Raw genomic sequence first — 23,953 nt, 5'->3', positions numbered from 1 at the left:
AGGCACAAATAAAGTTTATGCAAAGTAAAGTAGTTGCTGCTCTGTGGTGTTATGCAGCTGAACAGAGTGTATACAGCTGAACTGGTGCGTTAATTAATAAAGCAGAGTCAGCCATCCTGCAATTGTAAGTGGAGATGATGTACCACAACACTGCACACACGTGCAGAAATAACTCTGTTCCAAAGCTTAACAGGCCGAGTTGTCTAGGAGTGTGGTGTCTTTAAGAAGTTGTATGGCAGCACTAGCGAGCTCCTAGTAACTTGATTCACAACAGGTATTCACCTCTACTGATGAGGTGAACAGTACTTCTGATGGCGGGTGGCATTTCTGGGTCGTATTAAGAGATTTCTTTTTTTGCCTCGTTGCCTTGGCTGCCCTTGTTCTTCTTCCAGTTCCTGGACTCCTGGACACTTGCTTAAGTGGATGGGGGGGTGTGGTGGTACGTCTTTTTCTTTCTTTTTTTCTTTTTCTTCAGCAAATAGCAGCTGAAGGTAGCTGCAGGAGTATGCTATGTGACCTTGATGTGTATTAGCGCAAGTCAGATCGATGCTGCACGTAGGCTGTGCGTTATGTGAAGCTCAAAAGCCAGGAGACAATTTGTTACGTACTAATTCAGTATTTAAGACTAATGGGTAATTCTGTCCATCTGCAACTCTCTTAAGCAATGATACTGGCTGAGGAGGAAGGTACTGTGTTCCTGAAGTGAGCTGTTAAGCCAAAATATGACTTGTGGTGGGGTGGGTTGTTTTTTTGGTTAGGTTTGGTGGTGGTGTTGGTTCTTGTTTTGTGGTTTTTTTTTAAGTTAGGTGTTCACACTGATTAACATGAAAGGCAACATTAGTTCCACTGCTGTCAATAAGTTGTTCTCAGTACTACAATGTCAGAATTGTACCACTGAAAATCAAAATAAATTTACCAAGGCGTAGACGTGCATTGTTAAACTGAACTTTGTCTGGTTTGTTGCAAGTAGGGTGTTTTGTATGTAGTCTGTCCATTATTGTGGGCTGCAGAAAGTTCTGCGGTAAGCATAGAAAATATGCAATTAAAAATGATAGAACATCCACACTTGTTCCAAGTGTGGCCTAAGCAGGAAGCTTGCAAGTGTGCTGCTTTGTACGGTCGCTGCAGAATTGGGTCATTCAGGAACGCACTTCTCATGGAAGTCTGGAGTACTACAGTTCTTCTACTGGCAATGATGACGGGACAGGGGGGACACCAATATGAAGTTGGGAGAGGTGCCATTTTTGTATTTTCTCTCATGACACTTCTTTAGAGCACTGCCTGATCGTTAACCTTGTATTAATTGCTCAGATCCTTATAGAGAATGGCTACCTTGAACCGTGCCTTCTGGGGTGGCTGTGCACCAGGGACCAGCATCTGCTGTAAACTTTTTCCAGGATACATTCTTATTCAGCTGAAAACTTTATACATGTTCCTGTTTCATGAAGGCAGTGAGGATCATGGGGACAAAGTCGGGAACCACTTTTACAGAAGCTGAGATATGTGGGTGGAGTGTTTAATCACTTAAAAATAAAGTGGGTACAGATGTGACTGCACATGGGCTCCCCCAGCCACATTGCAGGTTGGGAAAGCCTTCTGGCAAATTGTGACCTTAAGGCATTGGTTTTTAACAAAACAAAACAAAGCTTCACTTAGACAAAAAAATGTATTTGAAGTATAAAATGCTGTAGTTTCTGTAATTATTTATTAAATATTTAATTAAGTTGCATCATTTCATTACAACAACTTCATTTTGTCACATTGAGCTCTTGCTGTCAGGAAAACAAACTACAATTTCTTTCGCTGCTCCTCAGAAAATAAATGGAAAAAATGACTTTTGTCCATAACCAAATCCTTTCCCCACAGTGTATCAAATCTAACCACAGTTTAAAGCTGTATTAATTGTGAAAATGAGCATTATTTATAAGTAGTACTCTGAAAATCTATTTTAAGGTAGTTTAGCATAACTTTGAATAGCCTTCTAGTATGAGGTGATTTTCTAAAAGAAATTATTAAACAGGGTGAATTTAATCTGGAATGTTTGACACTTTTGCATGTTTGGAAATATTAATAATCTCAGTTTTAAATTTGATTTATAATTTATGTTCACAAACAGAGAAGATGGCAACATCATCTTCTGGAGTTTTCCATTTGGGTTTTGAGAATCATAACCTATGCGCTACTGCGTGGCTGTGGCAAACCTGCCATGGAGACAGACGGTTCACGTGCCTCTAAATCCAACAGAACGGCTTAATGTATAAAAATGCAATGTGTACTGTTGTATGTGGATGCACACTGTGTATGGCTTCACAGCTAGACAGTAAAAAAATCCAGGAAAAAAAAGCAATGTCTGTGAAAATAATACAGAAAAGGAGAAATGTAACATGTAAGTGGAGGATAAATGTGGACAACAGAGAGTGTTAGGAGTGTGTATTGATGGACAGGTGACCAAGTCTGGTCTGTGCTGGTGGCGGTGGTGTCTAAGGGGGTTCTAGGCACGCTGTGCCAGACCCGATGGGTAGGTAACATTAATATGGTTAGATTCCAGTGCTAAAGCTTCCCATGCATTTCAAACACGCATTACTTCTTAGTGCAACATCATAACAGATGGGTGAAGACTGTAGGTTTTTTTCTTTGCTGTTGTAATTTTTCACACAAAAGGAAAAGCTTTTAATAAAAAGGTAAGAAAATTAATGTACATTTAAGATGTCCAATCTGGTAATCTACCCTTTTTCTACTATACATACTGATAATTAGCCCTTGCAATCACATGGGTATGATCACTTAATTTTAACTCTTAAAAGTGCAGTCTAACTATCCAGCTTCCCCTCCCTGGCTCCCTAGTGGTTGTGATTCCTGTCCCTTTAGCATCATGTAAAATGCTTCGGGACTTTACAGGCCGGGAACAGAGCATGGCTGAACGCTGCAGTCATGATTACCAGTCGGACAGGGCTGAGCACACCACAACTGCAGTGCGTCCCTCGGGGTGCAGGACAGGCGCTAGCTGTGCGCTTAGTACTTACAGCAGCATCCTCTTGCTAATTTATCAGCACCTGTGTCATGCTAGCATGGCGCTTGTGGTCCTTTCACTCAGAATTCACAAGAGGGAGAGGTCAGTGTGAGAGACAGAAAGAAGGTGAATTTTGTGGTAACAGGTGGGGGTTTTTGTTGTAGTTTTTTTTTCTACTTTTGGACTGAGAGATAAAAAGCAGCAGTTTCCAGCAGCTAGGCATGCAAGCAGGAGTTGATGCAACTGGGTTGTAGTTCATGTACACCATACTTCCAAGGCAAGGATCTGTAAGCCTTAATGAGAACAGGAGGTGACAGCAGATCCCATATTCTGTATTGTGACTAAAATTTTTATGCATTATTTGCCCTAAGGCTTCTTAAGAACAAACAAGTAATGGTTTAGGTACCACCTTCATGATTACCATTTATTAACCAAAAGTAGCTGACTAGAACCTTTTAAAGTAGTGTTGAGCCATGGTGTGGTGGACTAACCTGCTGGTATATGGGAGTGGACTGTGTTAAGAAAGGCACAGTACTACGGGGTACAATCCCACTGGAGCATTAGCTGCTTTGTGGTTTAGATGTTTTAAGTAAATGACACAGAGCTACCTTTTTTCCTAGATGGAGTCCTTCAAGTGTAGCTTCAGGAGCTCCAGAAGGGCTCCTTGATGGAAAGTCTGGAATCCAGCTCAGGATCTCAGTAACAGCACTAGGGCTTTATGTAAAGAGCCCTGCAGAAGAAAATCCATTTCCTCTGCAGCTGCTGCTTTGCACAGCTAAGGCCGTTTACCCAGCCTCATGTAGTCTATTGCAAAACTGAAGGTAACTTCCCAGCTTTTGTCATAGCGGCGAAGATCTTAACTTTTTGGCTGTGGGGTGTATCTGCCCGAGGGTTTAGCCATCAGCATAGCCACCAATAATAAAATCTGAGTTGCATGAGTATAGTATGTTTTAGCAGGGGCTTACACCCCTGTAACTAGCATGATGCCAAGCCTGTCAGTAACAGCCTGATAGTTCTAGCTAAGGGGAGGGCTTCTGGTACCCCCAGCAAAGGGACTGGGCTGAGCAATTCCCTTTGCTCACTTGTGAACGCTGACTCTGTGTTACTTGTGGACCCCAACGAGAAAAGGATAGTGTCACTTCCATAGTGAAGGAAGGGAGCTGTAGGGCACCTGTAAAGGCAAAACAGTGCTGTGGCCTTGTAGCCTTGCTAACTTGGGTAACAAAAAGTAATGAGCTGGCGTACTGCTATGTTCACCTGGGCTGTTGGGGGTAAGGCCTGCATGGAGCATTGAACAAACTGGTTCCAAAACAAAGCTAACTCAGCTGTGCATTGTACTGCACTGGCTCCACAGTGACGGTAGGTTTGCAATGCAGGCGAGAGCTGTGGCTGCAGTGTCTAGGGCACAGGAAGCACAAACAGCATTTATTTAGCCATTCGCATTAGTCACAAGAAAGTCAAAATTGCACAAGTTTTGGGATGAGCTATATGGGTCTGTCAGGGCACTGCATGCTGGGCTCCATCAATGCTGCCCGAGTTAGCTCAGGTCTCTTCATGTGCTCAAATGGCATACCCTGGGGGAGTCAAGGGCTTTCTTTTAGTATCAAACTGTGTCCTAAAAATGAAAACCCCTGCTCTAAAGTAAACCACAACTGTCCAAATGCACATTAATTACAATTCATACAGTGGAATTCACCTCGCCATTTTAATAGCTAGCGAATGCTTTTGGAGTGTCTGTCAGTTTCTGAGGTGAGTAGATCTGAAAAGAGGGTAAGCCAAGTCATTCTAAATTTTCTTTAAAAAAAAAAAAAGAAAAAGAATCCAAACAACAAATTTCCAGTCAGATGTCACTATCTAATTCTAGATGGCTGAAAGGGCTTTGATGTAGACAGGTATTAGTAAACCTGTTTTAGAAGCTGAGGGTGAGGGGAAGGAAGGGACCAAAGCAAGATCACAAGAGAAGTGGCAGATTCTTAAACACAATCTGACTTCTGGTTCTGCCTCAGCTGCACTACTGCTGGGCCACAGCCTTTGTCTACACGAGGTCCATTTCAGTTTCACAAGCAAAAAAGTCTCTTGGGAGTTCTTAAAGTTCTGATACGTGGCCCTGGACACAAACGGAGCCTCCAACTGCACCAAGAATCCTCCAGGTTAAGACAGAAAGAAAACAAATTTTGGAGTATGACACTTCCCTCAAGGGAGTCCCTCTTAGCACCAGCTGTTGCTAACGTACCAAAGGTCAGTGGAAGTACCTGGATTTACTGCCTTCTTTCCACCTTCCCCCAGCTACAGGATCAGCACAGTGATTCTCTGTCTACTTGAACGAGTCCCTTTCTCATGTTCAAGCTCACTCATCAAATGTAAAAGGTCAGAAAGGAATGTCAGGAAACTTAACAGAAAATGAATTGTAACCTGTGTTCAAATAACAAAATAACCTCCCTCATGTCTATTTAGCGCTTCAGGTTTTTGCTAGCACACAAGCCTTTGCTGAATGTTACTATGAACGTCGCTGGCATTCAGGCGGCTTTCCAGCGTTACTGTATTACAGTTTCTGCAGTGTGGCTGTTCCTTCTTGGACACAGACTGTACTTGCCAGCGGGTGTTGGGGAGGGGGTAGGGGCAGGGCTAGAAAAGCTGTTGGCAACCAGGTAAAATTTTGTTTTGGCATGCGGTCTCATCTTGCTTCATAAGCATTAAATGGGTTCTTGGGGAACAAGCCTATATACAGGTAAGTATGCGGGCAGAACTGGCAAAACCGAATGTGAAATTGCTGAAGCTGTACCCTCAGCCCTGCTCTAGTAGTCCTGTAACCATTTCACTGCAGTGGATCAAATACAAATCTTTCACGTTTAATCCGTCACAAAAGAGATGCAACTCAGACATTATAGTTTAAGCATGCAACATGTCATAGGTAACAAAATTGATTAGATAGCAGTGTATATTAAATAAATCTTTGTGATTAAGTAAAAAATAAATCACAAAAACAGTTGCTGAGGAACATGTCTGCAGGCTCAGCTCTACATCTGTTTGTTTTTTTTCTTTTATACATCAGCAGCAGCCAAATTCACAACTGATAGATATTGCACCAGAAAGACATGTGCGGTGAGAAGGAATATAATCACATTAATGTTTATGATAAAAACAGATATGACTTCCATGTGTTACATAAAGTGCCTTTAGAGTTGGTGCAGTTAGAAACAAACAAAACCCATTGTTATTTAGGTATCATTAGCAAATGCATCCAAAGAGGAGACAAAACAGACCTGTTTTCCATAGTGCCAAATCGCATAGTGCCAGGTTTCATTCAAAATGCCTCCGTTGCAAACAGTAGAGAGGAAAGGATAATAATAAAAGAATCACTGTACAAAGGTGACAACAGGGTTAAGCATATTTTCCTAAAGTGATTAATGCCAACCCTACCCCAAAACGCTTGATAGTACATGTAAGTATTACCAATAATGAGGCAATTTCTTTACTGAACATGAGATTTGGCATGCTATGTTATGATTCTCCCTTGACTTGTAACTATTCTAATATTTATACAAAAATGCAACATCCAGTCCATACTTCTGGATACAGAAAAATATTTATGTGCTCACTGAGAAGAGTTGCTCTCCGTGTACAGCCCAGGTAGAGGAACTTTCCAGCGTAGCTTTCTCCTGCTTTCTTAATGGTTTGGGAACACAAGGCTCAAGATGTGCTTTGAAAAAAATGACACTGGCATCAAGTCTAGTATGAAATTAAGAAAAATGCTCATTTTTCCAAGTACGTGATATTTAATTGTAATGAAATGAAATAAGATCGGAAAATGTCTAAATCAATTAAAAAGTAAACATGAGTTGTAATACTATACCTGTAAAATGATTAATTCCATTCATTGTCATTAGAAATTATGTAAAATATTTATTAAGGGCTTTGCCTACAGAGGCACAACATAAATAGAGTAAGTCCTGCTGAAATGTGCTCAGAGTTCACGTTAAGCAGTTGGTAATCTGCTGTGGAAACACCAGAAAAGCCGCCCCCAGATCACAGTTCAAATGTCTGGATTCAGGCGACTGCACCGCCGAAGGGTTTGCTCCATGAACCAACGCTGTGCAACTGTTCCGCCACAGTCACTCAGAGTCCGTCAGGCAAATGCAAAAGTGCAAGCAGAACCTGCTTGAAGGGGGGAAAAAGGTCGACGCTTTAATCCACTCCTTCAAATCCTTGAGCATTTTCAACGGCCATAAGTAGCTTCTCTCGCAAATCTTCAAAAGATTCATAAAGAGGTAAGTCTAGGCGATTAAAGCTGAAATGTAGAAGGAAAAGAATCATTTAATAACCCATTGAAAAATACATGATTTTGAAGGAATAGAAAACGTTAAATAACTCGGGGGCCTTAACAGAGGAAGTCTCTTGCTGCCCAAATGGGGCAACGGCCACAGCGTCCTTTGCAAGCCTCGCTGGTGCTCCTGCCCCCAGCCCTGCTGTACCAGTGTGAGTTTTCAGAAGTAGCTGGGTGCCTCCTTCCTCTTCAAAGTCGGAGCTGGTTAAAAACCACTTAGGAAAGGGGAAAGACCAACAGTCCCCCCAGATTTAGTTGACTGAACACATTTCATCTTTGTCCAAAGGCTGGTTTCCTCACTCGGCAGAGATGCTCTGAAGGACAGCCTCGCTACCCTCTGGGGAAAAGAAGGCGACACAGCCAAAGGAAGGTCTTGAAAAGGTCCTGTAAAGTCTAACAGATAACTGAAATGTAAAGAGGAGGGGTTGATTTTGGAGCATGTTTGGGTTGTGTTGTTGTGGGTTGTGGTTTTTTTTTCTTCAAATAAGACTTTTTATTCTATAGAATGATCATCTTTACGTAAAGATCACCATTCTGTACTAATGTTCCAAAAATTAATTTTCCTCTACAGCACAATTCAAGTTACCTTAAAAAAGCCATATTCTTGATGTGCAACAGAGCAAGACAAGATTTGTATTGAATGCTTTCACCATTTGGAAATTCTATAAATTAGGATTAAATTATGTCAGCTGGACTATGAGCTCACATTTTTAGTGAACTGCCTGACAATTTATGGCCTTTATGTAGCATGGAAAATGAGAAAGGGAAAATGGTGGTGAGAGGAAAAGCTGCCTGCAGTGTGGTGATACCTGAAATAGAATCACAGCACCAAGGAAAAAAAAGGCATCAAGCCCTATTTGTACAAATGGTCGTCTTGCTTTTCCAACTCATGGATAGCCTTCAATTTCTTAGTTTTCCACAAGGAAAGAGGAAGAGGCGATACATTTCTGACATACAAAAGGCGGCAATGAAGCGTATTAGCCTTACAAGGCAAGGCACCATTTTTCCTTCCAGTATGCCCTGTTAAACTCCTGCTGCCCTTAGGTCTCTCTTGGACAGTTTATGGCCTATCCTCTACTTTTCAAAGCCTTCAGACTGAGAGAACAGAAGAGAACCAAGCTGATGTTTTTAACTTTCACAGAAAAACCACTAAAGCCTAAGATGTAACTCCTCTTGCTGTTTGTTCCTACCCCAGTTGGACAGGAACCACACAACAGAGAGCTGCTCCCACCCTGCCTTTGCCACTACTCTGCAGTATCGCCGAGGAGTCACTGGACTTCTCTGTAACTACGTACCCTTACCTGTAATGTTTGCTTGTCATCTCCCAGGGAAGTGTAGGGAGGATTATAAAGTTTTCTGAACGCAAAAGGCACCGGGGCACCATTAGGTGTTAGCAGTGGAAAGGACTGCAAGCTGAACAGGACGCTCAGCCAGCAGGACGGACGTGATGACAATCTGTAAGATCCTGGGACTTTCCCCAGCAGGCACTGAGAATCCCACTCCCACATCCAGCACACCATTGAAGCGTGCAGTACAGTCTCTGTGCTGTGCTTCACCTGCTCCGATTTGGATCGTGTTGCACATACCTTACGTGAGCGGATTCTTAGGTACTTGATATGGGGAAAAGTCTTCTAGCAGAAGGGATTCAAATTACTTCCATTTTGTAAGAATGTCAGTTTAACGGGCCAGCGCTTAAAGCACTTTGCAGCTACTATGCAGCTTCAACTATGATAGTTAACATCTGGTGTACATGGGTAGCAATTTCTTCAAATGGCATATAAAATAAAATGGGGAAAAGCTCTCTCTTCTAACACACATTTTAACATGCATGTGGTTACTAGAAGAAAAGTCCTGTGTTGAAAGGGTTACTGGGAATACAAGAAAACAGCATTAAAAAGCCTTTATCAGAAAGGCTATGATGGGAAGAGTTTATTTTGGATTCATTTACTGCAGAACACCTACACCTACTTACTCTAGTAACGCAGCCTTTCACGCATCCACGAGAAGGCAAACGGCGCTGATTAGGAACCGTAAGCAGCAATGGCACGGGACTGAAGCTGAGCCCTGCTACCTCCCGGAATTCAGCCTGTTATGTTGTGCAGCTGCGTGTCAGCAGGCAAACGCTAACTGTTCTTTGCCTTTTACATACACACCTACACACACGTGTGTGTAGGTTTCAGAGTATCCCATTTTATAAAAAGCTGTATGATCCAGAGCTAAAATGTGCTAGAGAGAAGCACAGTCATCAGTTTCCCCCTTCCTTGGCAGTGTAACAACATAGAAAAGCTGTATAATTTTACGCTTTTATGACTTACCATGTGTGAGCTCTGGGCAGTTTATCAGGACTTCCCCATTGCTCTATTGTAAACAGCTGAGGACCATTTGAACCTGGTTGAAAATGAAAAGGATATGCAATATAAATTGCTGGACACTACCCAAATATTATTTTTAAAATTAAATGTCTGCATAAATTGTAGGCTAGATTTTTCAACTGGTACAAAATACCCTGTACAAACTCTTAATTAAAGCTACATTAAAGGGAATAGGAATGCAGTTATTTATTTCCAAGTCCACTTAGCTTGTGAAGTTTATCTAACACCCTTTGCGTAGAGTACGTATAATGCAAAAGTAGTAAGCTCAGCCCTTAACACAGAAAAATTGAAGTGCTTGGTTAAATGTGCGTTCTCTTCTTCTTCGTGTGACGTGAATGGGATTCCTGTTGACAGCCAAAATTTTTTCCGGGGGAGCTAGGAGAGCGCCTACGTAACACTCATGATGTACAAACCTGTACTCCTCCTCAGTGTGCCCCCGCATTCTCCGGTGCTCTTGGAGAATGGAGCAGAAGGAGAATTCTTACATGGGGTCAAAGGGTGGCCATGACTAAATTTCAGTCGTGCCCTGGTTTTCTCGCCTCTGTTTGGAAGCGGGCCGTACAGCCATTCTAGAGGGGAGTGTAACCTGCAGGCAGTCGAAAGGAAGCTCACCGTAAAGTTCAGCAAATCCGTTCATAGGCACGCGTGACGTCCCGGTAACAAACTGCAGTAATCGAATCCGCTTTTCAGCGTCCATCAGTAAAACGGCCTGTTGACAAAGACACACCGTCACTGTCTTGCCGCCTTCACAGCTGCAGATATCATTGTTAAAAACCAGAACAAAACCTGAGTAAATGATCTATACTAGACTGCAACAGACAGACAACTCGGAGATGCCATACAGGTCACACACCAGGTTCTCTCCGATGAAGTAAGAGCATCCTTTCCCAGCTGTCAGTAGGCCCCAAGGAGACCTTGCTCTGGCAGCAGCTGGGACCTACAAGGGCTTTTCGCCCACACGAGGTGGCTTTGCTATCGGTGGGATCAGCAACCTGTACCTGCCCGGCGGTACGGGGCACCACATTTGTAAATATGTCTGGGGCAGAAGCAGAGATGACGGAAAAGCCTTAATGATCAGGCAGGCGGCCTGCCAAGGCTCACAGAACATCAGGCCAGTGCTGCACTACAGCAGGACCCGAGACAGGCCTTTTGGGACCACATCGCCCCTTGGACTGGTACAAGTACACCGTCTTCATGTATACCACCCACGGTCATGAAAATGACATAAGAAACAAAGTTTGAAGTGCATACACGAAGCTGTAAGATTCCGGTATTTTTAAGAAAACCACACACCCCTTTGAAAAATCTACGGCTATTATGGGAAAAAGTATTTTAGCAGTTTTTCAGGGGACATATACTGTTCATACAAGTATTCTGCTTCACAAACACTGCAAGACACTTTAGATAAAACCAAAGGTCCAGACTTCCCATCTCGGGTCCATCTCCAGTATAGTCTCTAATGAGTAGAGCTCTAAAGCTGTCATTTCCAACACGTACAGGTGTGTTCTTCAGCAGTTTTCGTGAAGAAAAACGATTTCATAACGGACTCCACAAAGCAATACAGGAGCTTCCACTTTCAGGAATAGCCAGAGAAGCCAAATGCGGTAAACAAGATTACCTTCCAGAACCACTGGATAACGGGATGATTTGGGCAGTAACCATTTTTGTAGATTGTATGTTGTCTCCAGTCATTAACATCGACATCGCCAAGGCCACACATCAGTAACTACAAATGGAAGTAAATTGTTACGGCGTTACTTGAAGATAGTATGGTGTTATCCTGTACGCTTTGTCAGAAAAACACGGCTACGCTTTCCCTCTGTTGTCTGACCTTTTAAACAGCTAAGCAGTGCAAATATAAATGCAAACGCAAAGGAGAGTTGAGCTTCTCTTCAGGAGAGTTCTCAATACCTCCTTTTACTGGAGAAACGCTGTACACTGACATACGTATGCTTTGTGTGACAGCATCTTTTATGGCATTTTGCTTAAAATATGGCTGGTATAGGCATAATGGCATTAATCCAGTAAGCTCCTTACGTGCTTTTGTATGCACACTCTCAACCACCTCACTGAATAATTACGTTTTTTGGTGCTTTTGTGTGATCAAGAGATTTATTAATTTGGGAGGAAAATCTCATTTCCCACTATAAGCAAAGCATCTTTGTCTGCAAATTCACTTACGATGAGTAAGCGATGACTGATGAGCCTAGAACATAACGCATCTTTTTGTGATGGGCGTTACTGATCTGCTCTCTCTGGACGTCAGTTAAACAAACTCACCTCTAGTTCATTTTCATCAAAAATTTTAATCAGATCAATAGGAAGAAGTTCTGTGAATCCCTAAGAGAAAGCAAAGCAAAGTTAAAATTCTCATACCACATAAAATTAAGTTTTTATCTAACAGGATCTTTGGCTTCAGGGAAGCTAAGTGAATGACAGAGGACAAAGAAGGGTTTAGAAAATTAAATACACAGTTGCTGAAGTATGAGTCCCTAATTTAAAAAATTAATCACTAAATTATTTCAAGCTCAAATAATTTAAGCTTGAAAGAGAATGACCTTATTCTCATAAGGGAAAGATCATAGATTCTTATACAAGGTAAAACTGTGAAATCATAAAACATACGCATTCCAGAACTTGGGCAGTTATGCAAAGCTCCCCATTCCCTTAGTGCAGACGCTGATGTACAAGAAGTCTGCATTAAAAAAAAAAAAAAAAAGTATTTGGGGCAAAAAAAAAAGCAGCTAAAGAACCTTACCTCCAAAAAAGCATTCATTTGTTTCTGAACTCTGTTTACAAACCTCCACTGGATGACCAGGCTATAGCAGATAAACAAAAACACATCAGCACGCGCATTAGAAAACCACAAACTCTGTGTCTAGAGATTTTAGCAACCCTAACGGTTTCAGTTTCTCATTTACAACTTCAGTCACCCCAACCACACTCTTAAGGAGACTGAGCAGCTTTTTATTAATTGTTCAAATTTATCTTGTGTGACTAATCAAAACGTTGAAAAAAAATCCGTGACTATGAACAAGTTTAGTATGAATATTTTCCCTTTAGCATGCAATACAAGCTCTACACATACACTTCCATGTTTAGAGCTACGACTTTTCTGCATCACCAAGAATTTTTTAATGTAACGCTATCAGACGAGATGACACTAACCGTTTTGTTCCTATGGAGATCAACTCAAGGATGAACACGGCAAAAAGGCTTGCCTGTGGACTGAAACAGCCTACAAATTCTTTACTATGCTTTCTTTCTGTCTAAATGGGGCTGTAGTCTAGACTCTGGGTGATGTATTACCGTTAGTATTAGGTACCTAATGACTAGACATTTTATTCTTCCAGAGCTCTGAGTAATTGACAATTCCCTACAAAGTCCACAAAATTTGAGGATAGATGCAATTACATATAACAGCCTGCCTATAAATAGAGAGATGAACAAGAACTGCAATATCAAAGGAAAAGGCTTGTGTTTCAGTGCAAACCACCTACAGCAGAAATACCTCACAGGTTCTAGAATGCTGCTTTGGAAATCCACTTCCTCTCCTACTGAAGCACGTTTCATTCCTAATTTGCATGAGTATAGCAATTATAATGTTTTCTCCCCTTTGAAGAGGCACTAATTAAAAATGCCAGCAAGTATAGTTGAATTTATTATTTTACATTCTGGTAGGCAGAGAAACAGAGGAAGCTTAAAATTAAACCTGAACAGCCTGTTTAGATTTGGCCAATTTTTGATAGCAACACTGGCACGGACATCATGGATCTGGTCCGTGTAACCAGCAGAGAAGGATAACGGGATGGTGGCCACGCTGGCGAGCACTTTCTGGCTCATTTTAACTTAGGTGCTTCGAGCCGCACCTTGGAGAAGCACGTTTCCTACGTGGGGATTTCAGGAAAACCGAGCAGTTAATTTAATTTACTCTATTTTTGTTCTTATATTGGCCAGTGTTATGTAAACTGAATTTTCAAAGGAGGCATTACAGCATTGGATACTGTTCATCTGACGGTTACTAGAAAATTCCTAGTGTGATTTTCTCATAATGCTTACAGAAATAACGTTGATTTTTAATTAGCAGCTATTTAGTTAGTCTATTTTCCTTCGTTCCTGCAATAAACATTACATAAAATAATGCAAGCAAACCACCAGATTTTCTATTAGACAATGGTTCTTCACTGGCTACATGACATCAGGTCAGCACTACGTATGCTTGAGAATGCATCATTTGGGTGTTAAGACACAGAGGCAAAAAGAAAATTACATTTGTGACTACACCTGCAGTTTGGTGGGGTTTTTGTTGTCTTTTTTTTTTTTTTTTTAAGTGTAACAACTAGAATAGTTCTATTATAATGGAATTCTGGGGAAAAATATTTGAAAAACTTGAAGTTGCATTAATCATTTCCACATGAGAGCACACAAGTATTGATTCTAACGGTATAAAAATACCGTGGCTAGCCATGAAAGAATTATCTAGATGTAAACCCAACTCAGTTCTGAATTTTGGCCCACACATTTTCAAAGAGCTTTTTGTTTCTGCAGTGTATTGAGATGATGGAGATAAAAAAAGTTTATGATGTCTAATATTTTGCATTTGAAAACAAAACAAAAAATTCTTATTTTTCCACCATTACAGCCAAATCACTGTAACACAACATTGCAAATGAGATCAAAGACGTACAAAGTTCTCCTCTCAGAGGAGTGCTTAAACATTTACAGAGTTCCTGAGTTCTTTCTCAAATGAAAACCACAATGGCAAGCAAACACGAACTTGGTAAATTATACAGACATCCTATTTTCATTCTTTTTTCTAGATCCAGTTCAGCACTCAGATCTGCCCTCATTCTTGATTTGTGTTCTGCGACCTAGCAGTTCATCAGGAAAAGCTGTAAATCCTAGGCTGGAACGTCACCACTGCTTTGGAGACTACAAAGCAGAGCAGGTTACCCGAGGCGCTCAGGCAACAGACAGAAGCAGGCATGAAACTGGGCAAAATGCACAGGTCCACTTTAACGTGCCAAGCATTGCATCCAAGAGGTGCCCTTTCTTTTCACTGAGTCACTTAGATGCAGATGTCTGTCATTCAGAGCAATCCCATCCCTTCCTCCATGTGCCTCATGCCCACCCATCAAGAAAAGAGCCTCCTATCGCGTCACAGGCTCCCCTGGTTAGCGTAATTCAAAGAACAGTCAAGGTTACAATTCAAACTTTCTAAGGATTAGGGTGTAAACAAACTGTGTTAACAATCAGATTTTCTTTTCAAAGGATCTCTGAGGATCTGTTGTAGTACGAACTGCAGTAATAGCAGTAGGGTGAATACTAAGACAGGTGCAACTGTGCTTTCTTACACTCAGGATAAATTCCATAAATGTATACTTACTCTATATATTCCCTTTTGTTTTCATTTGTTACCATGATTTCGGACCCATTTGGCTTCAGGTCAACTTGATATGTCTGTATTTCAAAACAAACAAACAAAAAAACCACAACATGACATTATTTCAGGACACATTTCTCACAAAATCCACTCTCCTTGAGCAGCGTTTTACAAGTAGGATCAGAAAATTACTATGCCATAATAGCTAGTGAGACATCAAAACATTCCACATTTAAAGATGGCATTATTAGGAACAAATTATTATACGATCACTTATAAGAACGAATTCTTGTCATTAGCAAGTGAGCAAACCATTCAACAGCAAACTTTTAGTCCTGAACAGCAGGTTCATTGGGGTAAAGAGAACATATATTCCATTTTAATAAGGGTAGAAAAAAGCCTTCTAATTTTTCAAAATGCTTGGGAAAAAAAAAGATTACCTAAAATCCACAGAGAAACTGTTTCATTAGAAGGCCAAAAAACTAAAGTAGAAAAACAGATTACAAAATGGTTAAGCACAAATTTGCTAAGGATGGTGTCACCGTGGGGTGTGAGATTGAAAGAACCAAATTCATTACAGTTCACAAGAAACTACAGCAAGTCCAAGCAATGTATTTATTTCTGAAGAAAGCGATTTCTCAGTAGGAATTCACAGAATTAAAGCTGGGTAGGTACCAGGAAAGCTAGAAGTTGGTAGCTTTTGTCAGTTTGTGCCCACACAAAACACTACCAAGCCGTACGCTCCATAGCTGCAGCTATGAAGAAGCGTTTTTCTGACTGCAGATCCTGGTGTTTACATACAGCATAGGCACAAGGCCAGATTAATCTCTTGTAAAGCGTGCGCGCTTGGGTGGGAGAGAAGGAAAGTCAAGTCTTTTGTTACTTGCAAGTCATCGCTCTGTCCCAGTCAACTTGTTCCATCACTTCAAAACCATGGTTCCAGTGGAAGCAACCAAGACGTGACTCTCTGCACCCACATTCAACCGAGCCTATTTTTAAAGCTGTTACTAATCTTTAATAAATCGGACGTTGTGGCTGAGTAACAGTAAGACAGTAAATTCACTAGCTAATAAATGGAGCTGTGAAAGGAGGAGGCTGGAAAGCTCTTTTCAGGACTGGATTAACACTGAATGCTTCAAGAGGAGAAAAACAGAACACCAGGTCTATTTGAATAAATGTACCTATACTGTATGGGAAAGAAAAGATGACTATACTATTAAGGAAAAGTAATTAATAGGGAACCTACACACCTCTGAAACAGTCATTTGTTCGCTCCATAAAGACCAGGGAAGACAGTCCAGAACTAATACGGAAAAGGTCTGCTATACAGTCAAAGCTGACCAGGATACAGTTACGAAGATCACAGACAGGATGGCACAAACAGAAGGCTGCTCGGTGCTTGTTTCTTCCTCCCCACCTCCCCACCAAATACATTGGTTTTAAGAAATGAGAAGTAGCATTCCAGAGCCATTAAGAACTTAGGAGAAATACAGACCTTTTCTTTCTCTGCTTTTTGAAGATAGCTCTCCATCCTCTGTATGTTGAAAATGTCTACTTTGTATTTCTTACTGACTCCTGAGAACTACCGAAACCGTATTTTTGGTTATTAAGTAAGGAAGGGCAATAAGAAGATAAGATTTATTAGAGGTTTCTTGTTTTTCTCTAACTCCAGAAAAGGTTTTGGTGATAAATGAAGTATAAATCGTTACGGAAGTTTATAGCAATGCAAACATCTCCCTCTTACATACACAATGTCCTTGTGGAAGCAGCATCATCTCCGACTTGGGTTCCCAAGGGCACTTTTATAAAGTTTCAGCAGTTTAGCAGTAGATGAGGCAAACCAAGTGCCAAAGCGAGTCAGGGACCCTTGACTTCTAGTGTCCCCACAGTGCTGGCAATGGCCAGTGGTACGTGCAGAAAAAGCCAATGTAGTCAGTATTTGCCACAACTTCTGCATTGCTGGAAAGCATCCTATACGCATTTGGACTGATAAGGTGTTTCAATCTCTAGCTAGATAAATTCCTCCTCACTATAGCACACATCCTGTCCTTGTACCACTGAGCTTATTCAAGCTTTTCCTCGATAAAGTTTGTCCTGCCAATTTTGCATCTCATCAGCAGTATGATGGAAACAATATTATGGTATCTACTACTATTGGCATTTGCCTGTAACTCCGTGAGCTTTTATGTAAGTTGAAACAGAAGTTAGCCAAGAGAACTTCAAATTCATTTGTCACTACTGCTGTAGAGCTAGCCAAAACTGCCTTTTCCCTCTGAGCTACAGGAAGCCTGATACCAGCTCAACACCTCGAGTTTACATTACGATAATTAGAAGAAGAACTGTTATTTCTGTTAATAAGCTGGGCACTAAATGAGCACATGAAGTCGGTTACTCATTATGGGTCCCTCCAACTTGAGCTAAGGCATAATCAGAGCAGAGAACCGTAACACCTGCACGGCTGCAGCAGCGTCCTGTGGATTCCTACATCAACAAAGACGTGACTCTCCAAAACCTATAAATACCTGCCACGTTATGAAGAAAATCTCTGGGGGTAAGAAGGTGAGTAGAAATGTCAAGAACAGTAAGACAGATGGTTTTGATGCCTTTATCCCCCCCCCCCCATATATTCCTCTGAAGAGGACAAAGCCTGCCTCATGTACTCTTACAATTATATCAGGGGAACTTCCCTAAAAATCCCCACATACTGTAAGAACATGGTAAAATGTCATGTTCAAGACAAAAGAAATAATAAATGCCATTAATTGCTTTGCACCCCTGATATAGAGAAACAACACAGGGAGAGATTTAGTAAAAAGGTAAACTAAGAAATGAACCAGTAAGCCTCAAGCTGCAGCTATTTTTAACACCAGTTTGTAAAGTTTCCCCGACAGCATAAACACGCCTTTAATTATGTGCCACACTTAGCAGTGATCTGCTTCTTGCCTACACAGTGCTGGTCTGCTGAAGAATGGCATATAGAAGATTCATCTCTTCTGGAATCAGATGCATCTACTGTAAATTAAACAAAAATCAGTCTTGCTGACAATGCCAGAATTAGCTATCTGAGGTATTAAAGAGTTGGGAGAAGAGCAGAAAGTATCTCCAAGTAAGCTGATTTATGCTTTGAGCCACACAACAAACTTCTGCCAGCAGAACTGAAAGCTGGCAGTGAAAGGCTATCAATAATTTGAAGCTAAATCATTACAGAACAGAAGATAATGAAAATTACCAACGAACAACCCAGTGTATTACAAAAACTTTTCATCCTGTGGCTTTAATGTTCTCCCTAATTTTCCATGTAACCAATAAATTTATGTTGCTCCAGGAAAAATGTAATAAGCGCTGAGAGGGGGATCAGAATGTTCCTGACAGTACATCGTGTGCACGTTTTGAAATCTTGAAGTCAGCTTTTAAAAAAGGCACCGTGGTCCACAGTACCAGTGGTACCTGGAGCCAAGCTATTGAAGTCTAAGAGTTAAACAAAGTAAAGACACTAAGAAAGGGCATAAAAGCCTATAAGCAAATTAATTTGAGACACAGGTAGGTATTATGAAGTCCCAATATTGTACAAAACCAGTATGTTTTAGTCATTACTCGTGTGCATGCATTACAAAATGGTTCAGCTCCATAGCTTGTAAATAAATAAAAGCACCCCAATCATGGTAGGCAAGTAAGTTCCAAGCTCATGTAAGTAAACTCATGATTTATTTGCCTTTACGTCCTCAAATTAAATTTAACACATATACTTATATTGAAGATGTTTATCTGCATCCAAGTTATTTCCATCCAGAAACTGACACAGATCTCTGAAGTTTGTTTTAATAGGATTCTCTGTAAAGACCGACTGTAAATCCAAGACAAACTGTACCATAAACTGTTCTTACAGCTTCTACTGATAAAATGAGTTACGACTTCAGCTGATGAATTATATTCCCACCTACTCACTTCTCAGTTGTTAAACATGTATCTAACATTTTTCATTTGTAACGGAGAAAGTTATCCACAGATTGTGACCCTTTTTAAAACAGGCGTGCTTGCTTTTGTTGTATTACCTGCCTGCATTATATAAAAGACACTATAAACAAAGCACTTCACTGATCATAATTCTACCGCTTACTTTGTCCTTTGAGAACATCTTCAACCTATAAAACCCCAAACAGTCCCAAGCTGAGACTACTTTCTAAGACGGACTGCGTAACACCTTCACTACTCCTCATGGCAAGTATTTTACTCAGCTTCAAGTACTGCTTTTCACGACGATGCCATATTGCTCACTGACAGGAACATCGTTTCCTTCTTTGGCAGCCCCAGTCTTAGACAGTTCAGGAAGAAAGAGAGGTTAATATTCATAGTCTGCCTGCACTCATCATTAACCTTCAACAGTCCTGAGCAAGTTCACAACCAAGAGATACTGCTCAGTATTTAATTACTTTTCGGCAATAACCAAGAAGAAGATGGAAATACACACTTTTGGGATAACATTTACATACCTGTCCAAAGTTTTCCTCATCTATGCAAAACATGAGATCCAACTCTGTCGGGTCATTTTCCAGGATCCACTTCAAAGAGTTGTAGTATTCGCTATCCTGCAGCAGATCATAATTAAACAAAGTTTGAAAATGTGAACATTAAATGTATAGTTTAACTTTAAATTGAACAAATAAAACCATCTAAAACTAGAACTCCAGAGGGACTGGAAAGATGAGAACTCATTTATTTGCACAGCTACTGTAGAGCAGGGTAAGATGGATTACTTTATTCATATGTATTTTTCTTACACGCTATATTTTTAGATTCATGTAACTTTTCTTAATTGACTTGTAATTGCATTATTATACAACACAATAAATTGACTCTACTTATCTATTTGGTAAATATGTATATAGCAGTGTGAAATAATTGGTTAGAAAATGTCTTCTTGATAAAACTGTACAGTCTTTTCACACAATTTATATACCACTTCATTATATCGAGGATATATTATACAATAACTGATTGCATTGTTATTATTAAAAGCCTTGAGGTTTGTTGAATAAAAGACCCCTCTGATTTCCTAGAAGTGTTGTATCTTCATCATGTATTAGGTTCATAATTAAAGATTGACCCCCCAAAAAAGAGAAAGAAAAAAAAAAGGCATATGGAGCTATTGCTAAATACTTCCAAGCAAGAGCGCCAAAAAATTTCATTTCAAAATAAAGTTAAAACATTATTATTTTTGAACATGGATGCTTCAAGAGAAGAACGACCTGCCAAAATTTGGTGACTATGAGACAGTGGGAGCTGGAGAGATTAAGCAGTTGAACCAGCGTTTACGTCAGTAACTGAAAGTCTGTAAAACTCTAAAGCATCAAAAAGAATAAACTGCGTTTTATTCTTCTCATCCCGAGTATACTTTTGACAAGACCAAGGACAGCTATTGCAGAGCCAAGAATAAGAGGAAAAGGTTTCCCAGCTACTTGTAGGAATACAAGAGCCTGAACTTCCTTGCAAGATCCTTCTGGATAGGTATCTCATGAGGTTGTTTTAAGCTTGTACTTGAGCTCAAGCCATCTCATCTTCTGTAATCTTGCCTCCGTGCTGGGCTTGTGACTCAACTGACTTTGCTGTTGAAGACAGTCTTAGGGAAGCGCAGGATGCGAGCGGCCAGTCCTGCCCCTGCAGAGGCAATCTGGAGCACTCGTACCCAGATGAACTGTTCTGTGTAACGGGTAACAGAGGAAGACATTGGAAAGGGGCAAAGCAACAGCTCCAAGGTTCTCCAAAGTCCATAGCAGTGGAAAAGCTGGACAGCCCTCAAAAGGTTCAAAAGACAAAAACAAGTATCATCCTGCTAACTTAATGGAAACCAGTTGTATTTAGCTATTGTACGTATCTGAAATGCACTCTGTTTCAATACTGGTACGCTACGCATCTAGATTGGGCATCTGTGGGACCCTATTTACTGTTGTCCTTCATTTTACAATACAAAGTTAGAGATTACTAACTTGTGAAACAATTCGTTTTTCTCCCAGGGAGTGCCAGACACAAAAGTACTTGATTGCCATTAATGTTGAAGGTGTGAAAGTAGAGGAAGTGCCGGGAACGACACCAAAACAGATAAAAGGGCATAAGTTGTGCTGCATTCATTAAGTAAATTTTGGAGAGAACTGTTTATCATTTGGCAACCCCCTCTCCTTCCAGCACTGTGGGCAACTTCCCGTGTTTCCAGGTCAGAACTAAGCCCTTGCATCCCACTCTTCCTGCTCCACAGCATGACAAGAAAGCTGTAGGGCTTGGTGGTGGTGCTCCTTGTGACAGGGAGAAAGCTGACCCAGTAGAAAATCTGAAAGTATAATTAGACATCTTATGTTGCGTTTCTTACTGGCCTATTCATGTCTCTTCCCTTGTCCCTCTCACCGCTGTTAGCGCACTGGTACTGAAACAGCTGTCCTAGCAGGGAAAATTTGTTTTATTAAAAAAGTAGGTACATATCTTTCTGAAGTTGTTGCAACTATGACCTTGCGTTTTCCACCATGCAAGTTTACTGGAATTGTTAGCTCTTATTTCCCCAGAGGAAAAAACCACGTAACTGCTAATGCTGATAGGACTTAAAATGTTATCTTACCACCGACTCCATGTCCTTCAGAGTTATTGGTTTCCCCAGCATCATCTTGTAAAAAGGTCTGATGAAGAAGCCTAAAAGAGAGGGAAGAGTGTTACCTCCACTGTTCTGCATTTTCACCTTACATAAAGATATGACTGCTCAAGGATAATACACCGTGATATTCCCCAGGGTGCCAGCAAGAAAGAAACCTCCTGAAAGTAACAGCGCTGTAACTGCTCAAGTTAACGCAGCAGACTCATTTCTTATTTAGGCACAGAAAGTCCAATTTTTCAATTACAAGAATGATGCCATTAATTACCATATGCCATTAAACACCATAACATTAATGGTGGAGAGACACAAAAGATGGGGAATTGAGTTCAAGGTACCCTAATCCCTTTAAAATTGCTATTCTTCTCTCAAAGATGCTAGAAAAACAGGATGGTGAGCTTCCTCTTCTAATGTGCCGCACTATTGCTAAATAAAATATAGTCAGTTTATAATGTTTGCTCGCTTGCTTATTGTGGGATTTCAAAGTTCAGCAGAAATCATATTTTCTCATTAAATTATTCAGTAATAATTTTACAGATCAAAATATGCCACAGTCGACACCCACACAACTGCTTTGGCTGCAGGTTTGCATGGAAATGGCTGATATAAATTTAGTGATTTTCCTTTAGGGATAGTGATTATTTAGCAATGCTGATTCTGTAGTTTTAACACGAGTGAAGAAAGGAATAAAACTTTATACGAAACGTATTTGTTGAGTAAGACACTATAACGTTTGAATCACCATTCGTATCAGGAATGCAATTTCCAGTAGCTCCAGTTCCATTACTTTCTCTCAGACTCTGTCTCCAGAAATACTACACTCTAAAGCATATGAAGTCCTGAAGTGATTTATTTCATTTAATAAAAATCCAGTAACAGTAGCGTAGCCATACAGCGTAATAACTCACCATCCAATAGCTTCCCATGATATACTGCCAGACCAGCAACCCGACCAATGAATGTGAAATACGACAGATGATCTTCGTTACAAAGACCTGAATTAGGATTAATCTGAAGTGTATAGTTGTCCCTTTTTTGGGGAAAGAAAAAAAATATCTAAATAACCAAGTCTTTAAATAACCAGATATTCAGATATGTTAATAAATAATTTACACTTAGGGCCATTTCCTGTTCAGTTTTGCAAGAGTGTAATAATGTAATTTATCCATGTGTTCCTCAACAGAAGTATCTGACAGACTGCGGGTAGGCTGACCTAATCGAAACTGTCTTGCTACGACCATAATGATTTGTTTCACAAAGGTAACTAAAACTCCTGCTTGTGAGTAACAGGATTCCACTGTGGCAAGTGTAAGAGGGCTCTGCTAACCTCTTCAAAGGATAAAAGCCTGGCATCATTGAAAACAGTAAAATTTTGCCATCGGCTTCAGTGGAATGAGAATTTCAGCTAAGTTCTCTCTTCTGCCTTTTGCTGGGCTTGATTATTCACTCTTTCCAGCCAAATTTCAAGGCTTAAAATTTTAGGATTCTCTTTTGCAGTAGTTGCTTTTAGTTCTTGAAATATCTGAAGGTACTGAAGAGGAATTAAGTATAGGCCCATGGTCCAACCGTCCTAGGATAAAGAACATGTTCTTACTAGCATTTTAAACTGCACATACTAGAGAACATCTCGGAAATACGCCTAACCCCCAGGATACTGGAAAAAGCCGTCAAAGGACTAAGATCTTTTAACTGGGTGACAAAGCATTAAGAGTCGTGTGAACGTGTGCGTTGCAATAAGACATTAGTGTAAAAGCACTATTTTTAGTTTGCATTATATTCTTAATCTGTGAAGAAAGATACGGGGGTTTTAAGTAGATTTTTTTCTTAGTTCTTAAAATAACGAGTTAGATTTCTGAACCTAAAATGAAATAACATTATATTTAAAATATCTACAGTGACCTATATCCCATAAGTGGAAATATTTGTAAAAAAAAAATGTTTATCCAGTGAACTCTATTCACACACAGGCATTCTGCGCTAGTCAATGTTGTTTAAGTTGTGTTTCCCTTCAACAGCAGAACGTGTCTTTTCCGAGACACAAATGCGAGAAAACTCTCATTGTGCAGTCTTTGTTCGTCTACTTTACAATCTATTCAACAGTTATTAAAGGAGAGAGCTTGATATTGACATAAAAACATCAAACCTACTGCCTGCAATTAAGAACTCCATCCTCACTGTAGCTAAGTACACAATGTGGAATTACATACAGGATATTAAAACAAATGTACTT

The 23,953-nt window shown here is 40.4% G+C and overlaps 1 protein-coding gene across 9 annotated transcripts in view; it reads right to left on the bottom strand.

Moving 5' to 3' along the window:
- Window positions 1–1,700: 1,700 nt before the first annotated feature.
- The window catches only part of NEDD4L (NEDD4 like E3 ubiquitin protein ligase), a 564,086-nt gene continuing 541,833 nt past the window's right edge, over window positions 1,701–23,953 (bottom strand). For all 9 annotated transcript variants that reach the window (XM_075489080.1, XM_075489077.1, XM_075489078.1 and 6 more), the window contains 10 exons: window positions 22,632–22,753; window positions 21,694–21,764; window positions 19,580–19,675; window positions 15,093–15,166; window positions 12,465–12,525; window positions 11,987–12,046; window positions 11,325–11,432; window positions 10,319–10,415; window positions 9,650–9,722; window positions 1,701–7,298 (listed from right to left, as the gene is read on the bottom strand). In XM_075489080.1, the coding sequence (XP_075345195.1) occupies window positions 7,196–7,298; window positions 9,650–9,722; window positions 10,319–10,415; window positions 11,325–11,432; window positions 11,987–12,046; window positions 12,465–12,525; window positions 15,093–15,166; window positions 19,580–19,675; window positions 21,694–21,764; window positions 22,632–22,753 (865 nt within the window). In that variant the 3' untranslated portion in view covers window positions 1,701–7,195. The remainder of the gene's footprint in view (window positions 7,299–9,649; window positions 9,723–10,318; window positions 10,416–11,324; window positions 11,433–11,986; window positions 12,047–12,464; window positions 12,526–15,092; window positions 15,167–19,579; window positions 19,676–21,693; window positions 21,765–22,631; window positions 22,754–23,953) is intronic.

This window comes from Mycteria americana (assembly GCF_035582795.1).
Source record: "Mycteria americana isolate JAX WOST 10 ecotype Jacksonville Zoo and Gardens chromosome Z unlocalized genomic scaffold, USCA_MyAme_1.0 Scaffold_30, whole genome shotgun sequence".
Classification (NCBI taxonomy): Eukaryota; Metazoa; Chordata; class Aves; order Ciconiiformes; family Ciconiidae; genus Mycteria; species Mycteria americana.
Note: the sequence above shows the minus strand (reverse complement) of the source record. Positions and strands in the feature narration are given on the sequence as shown.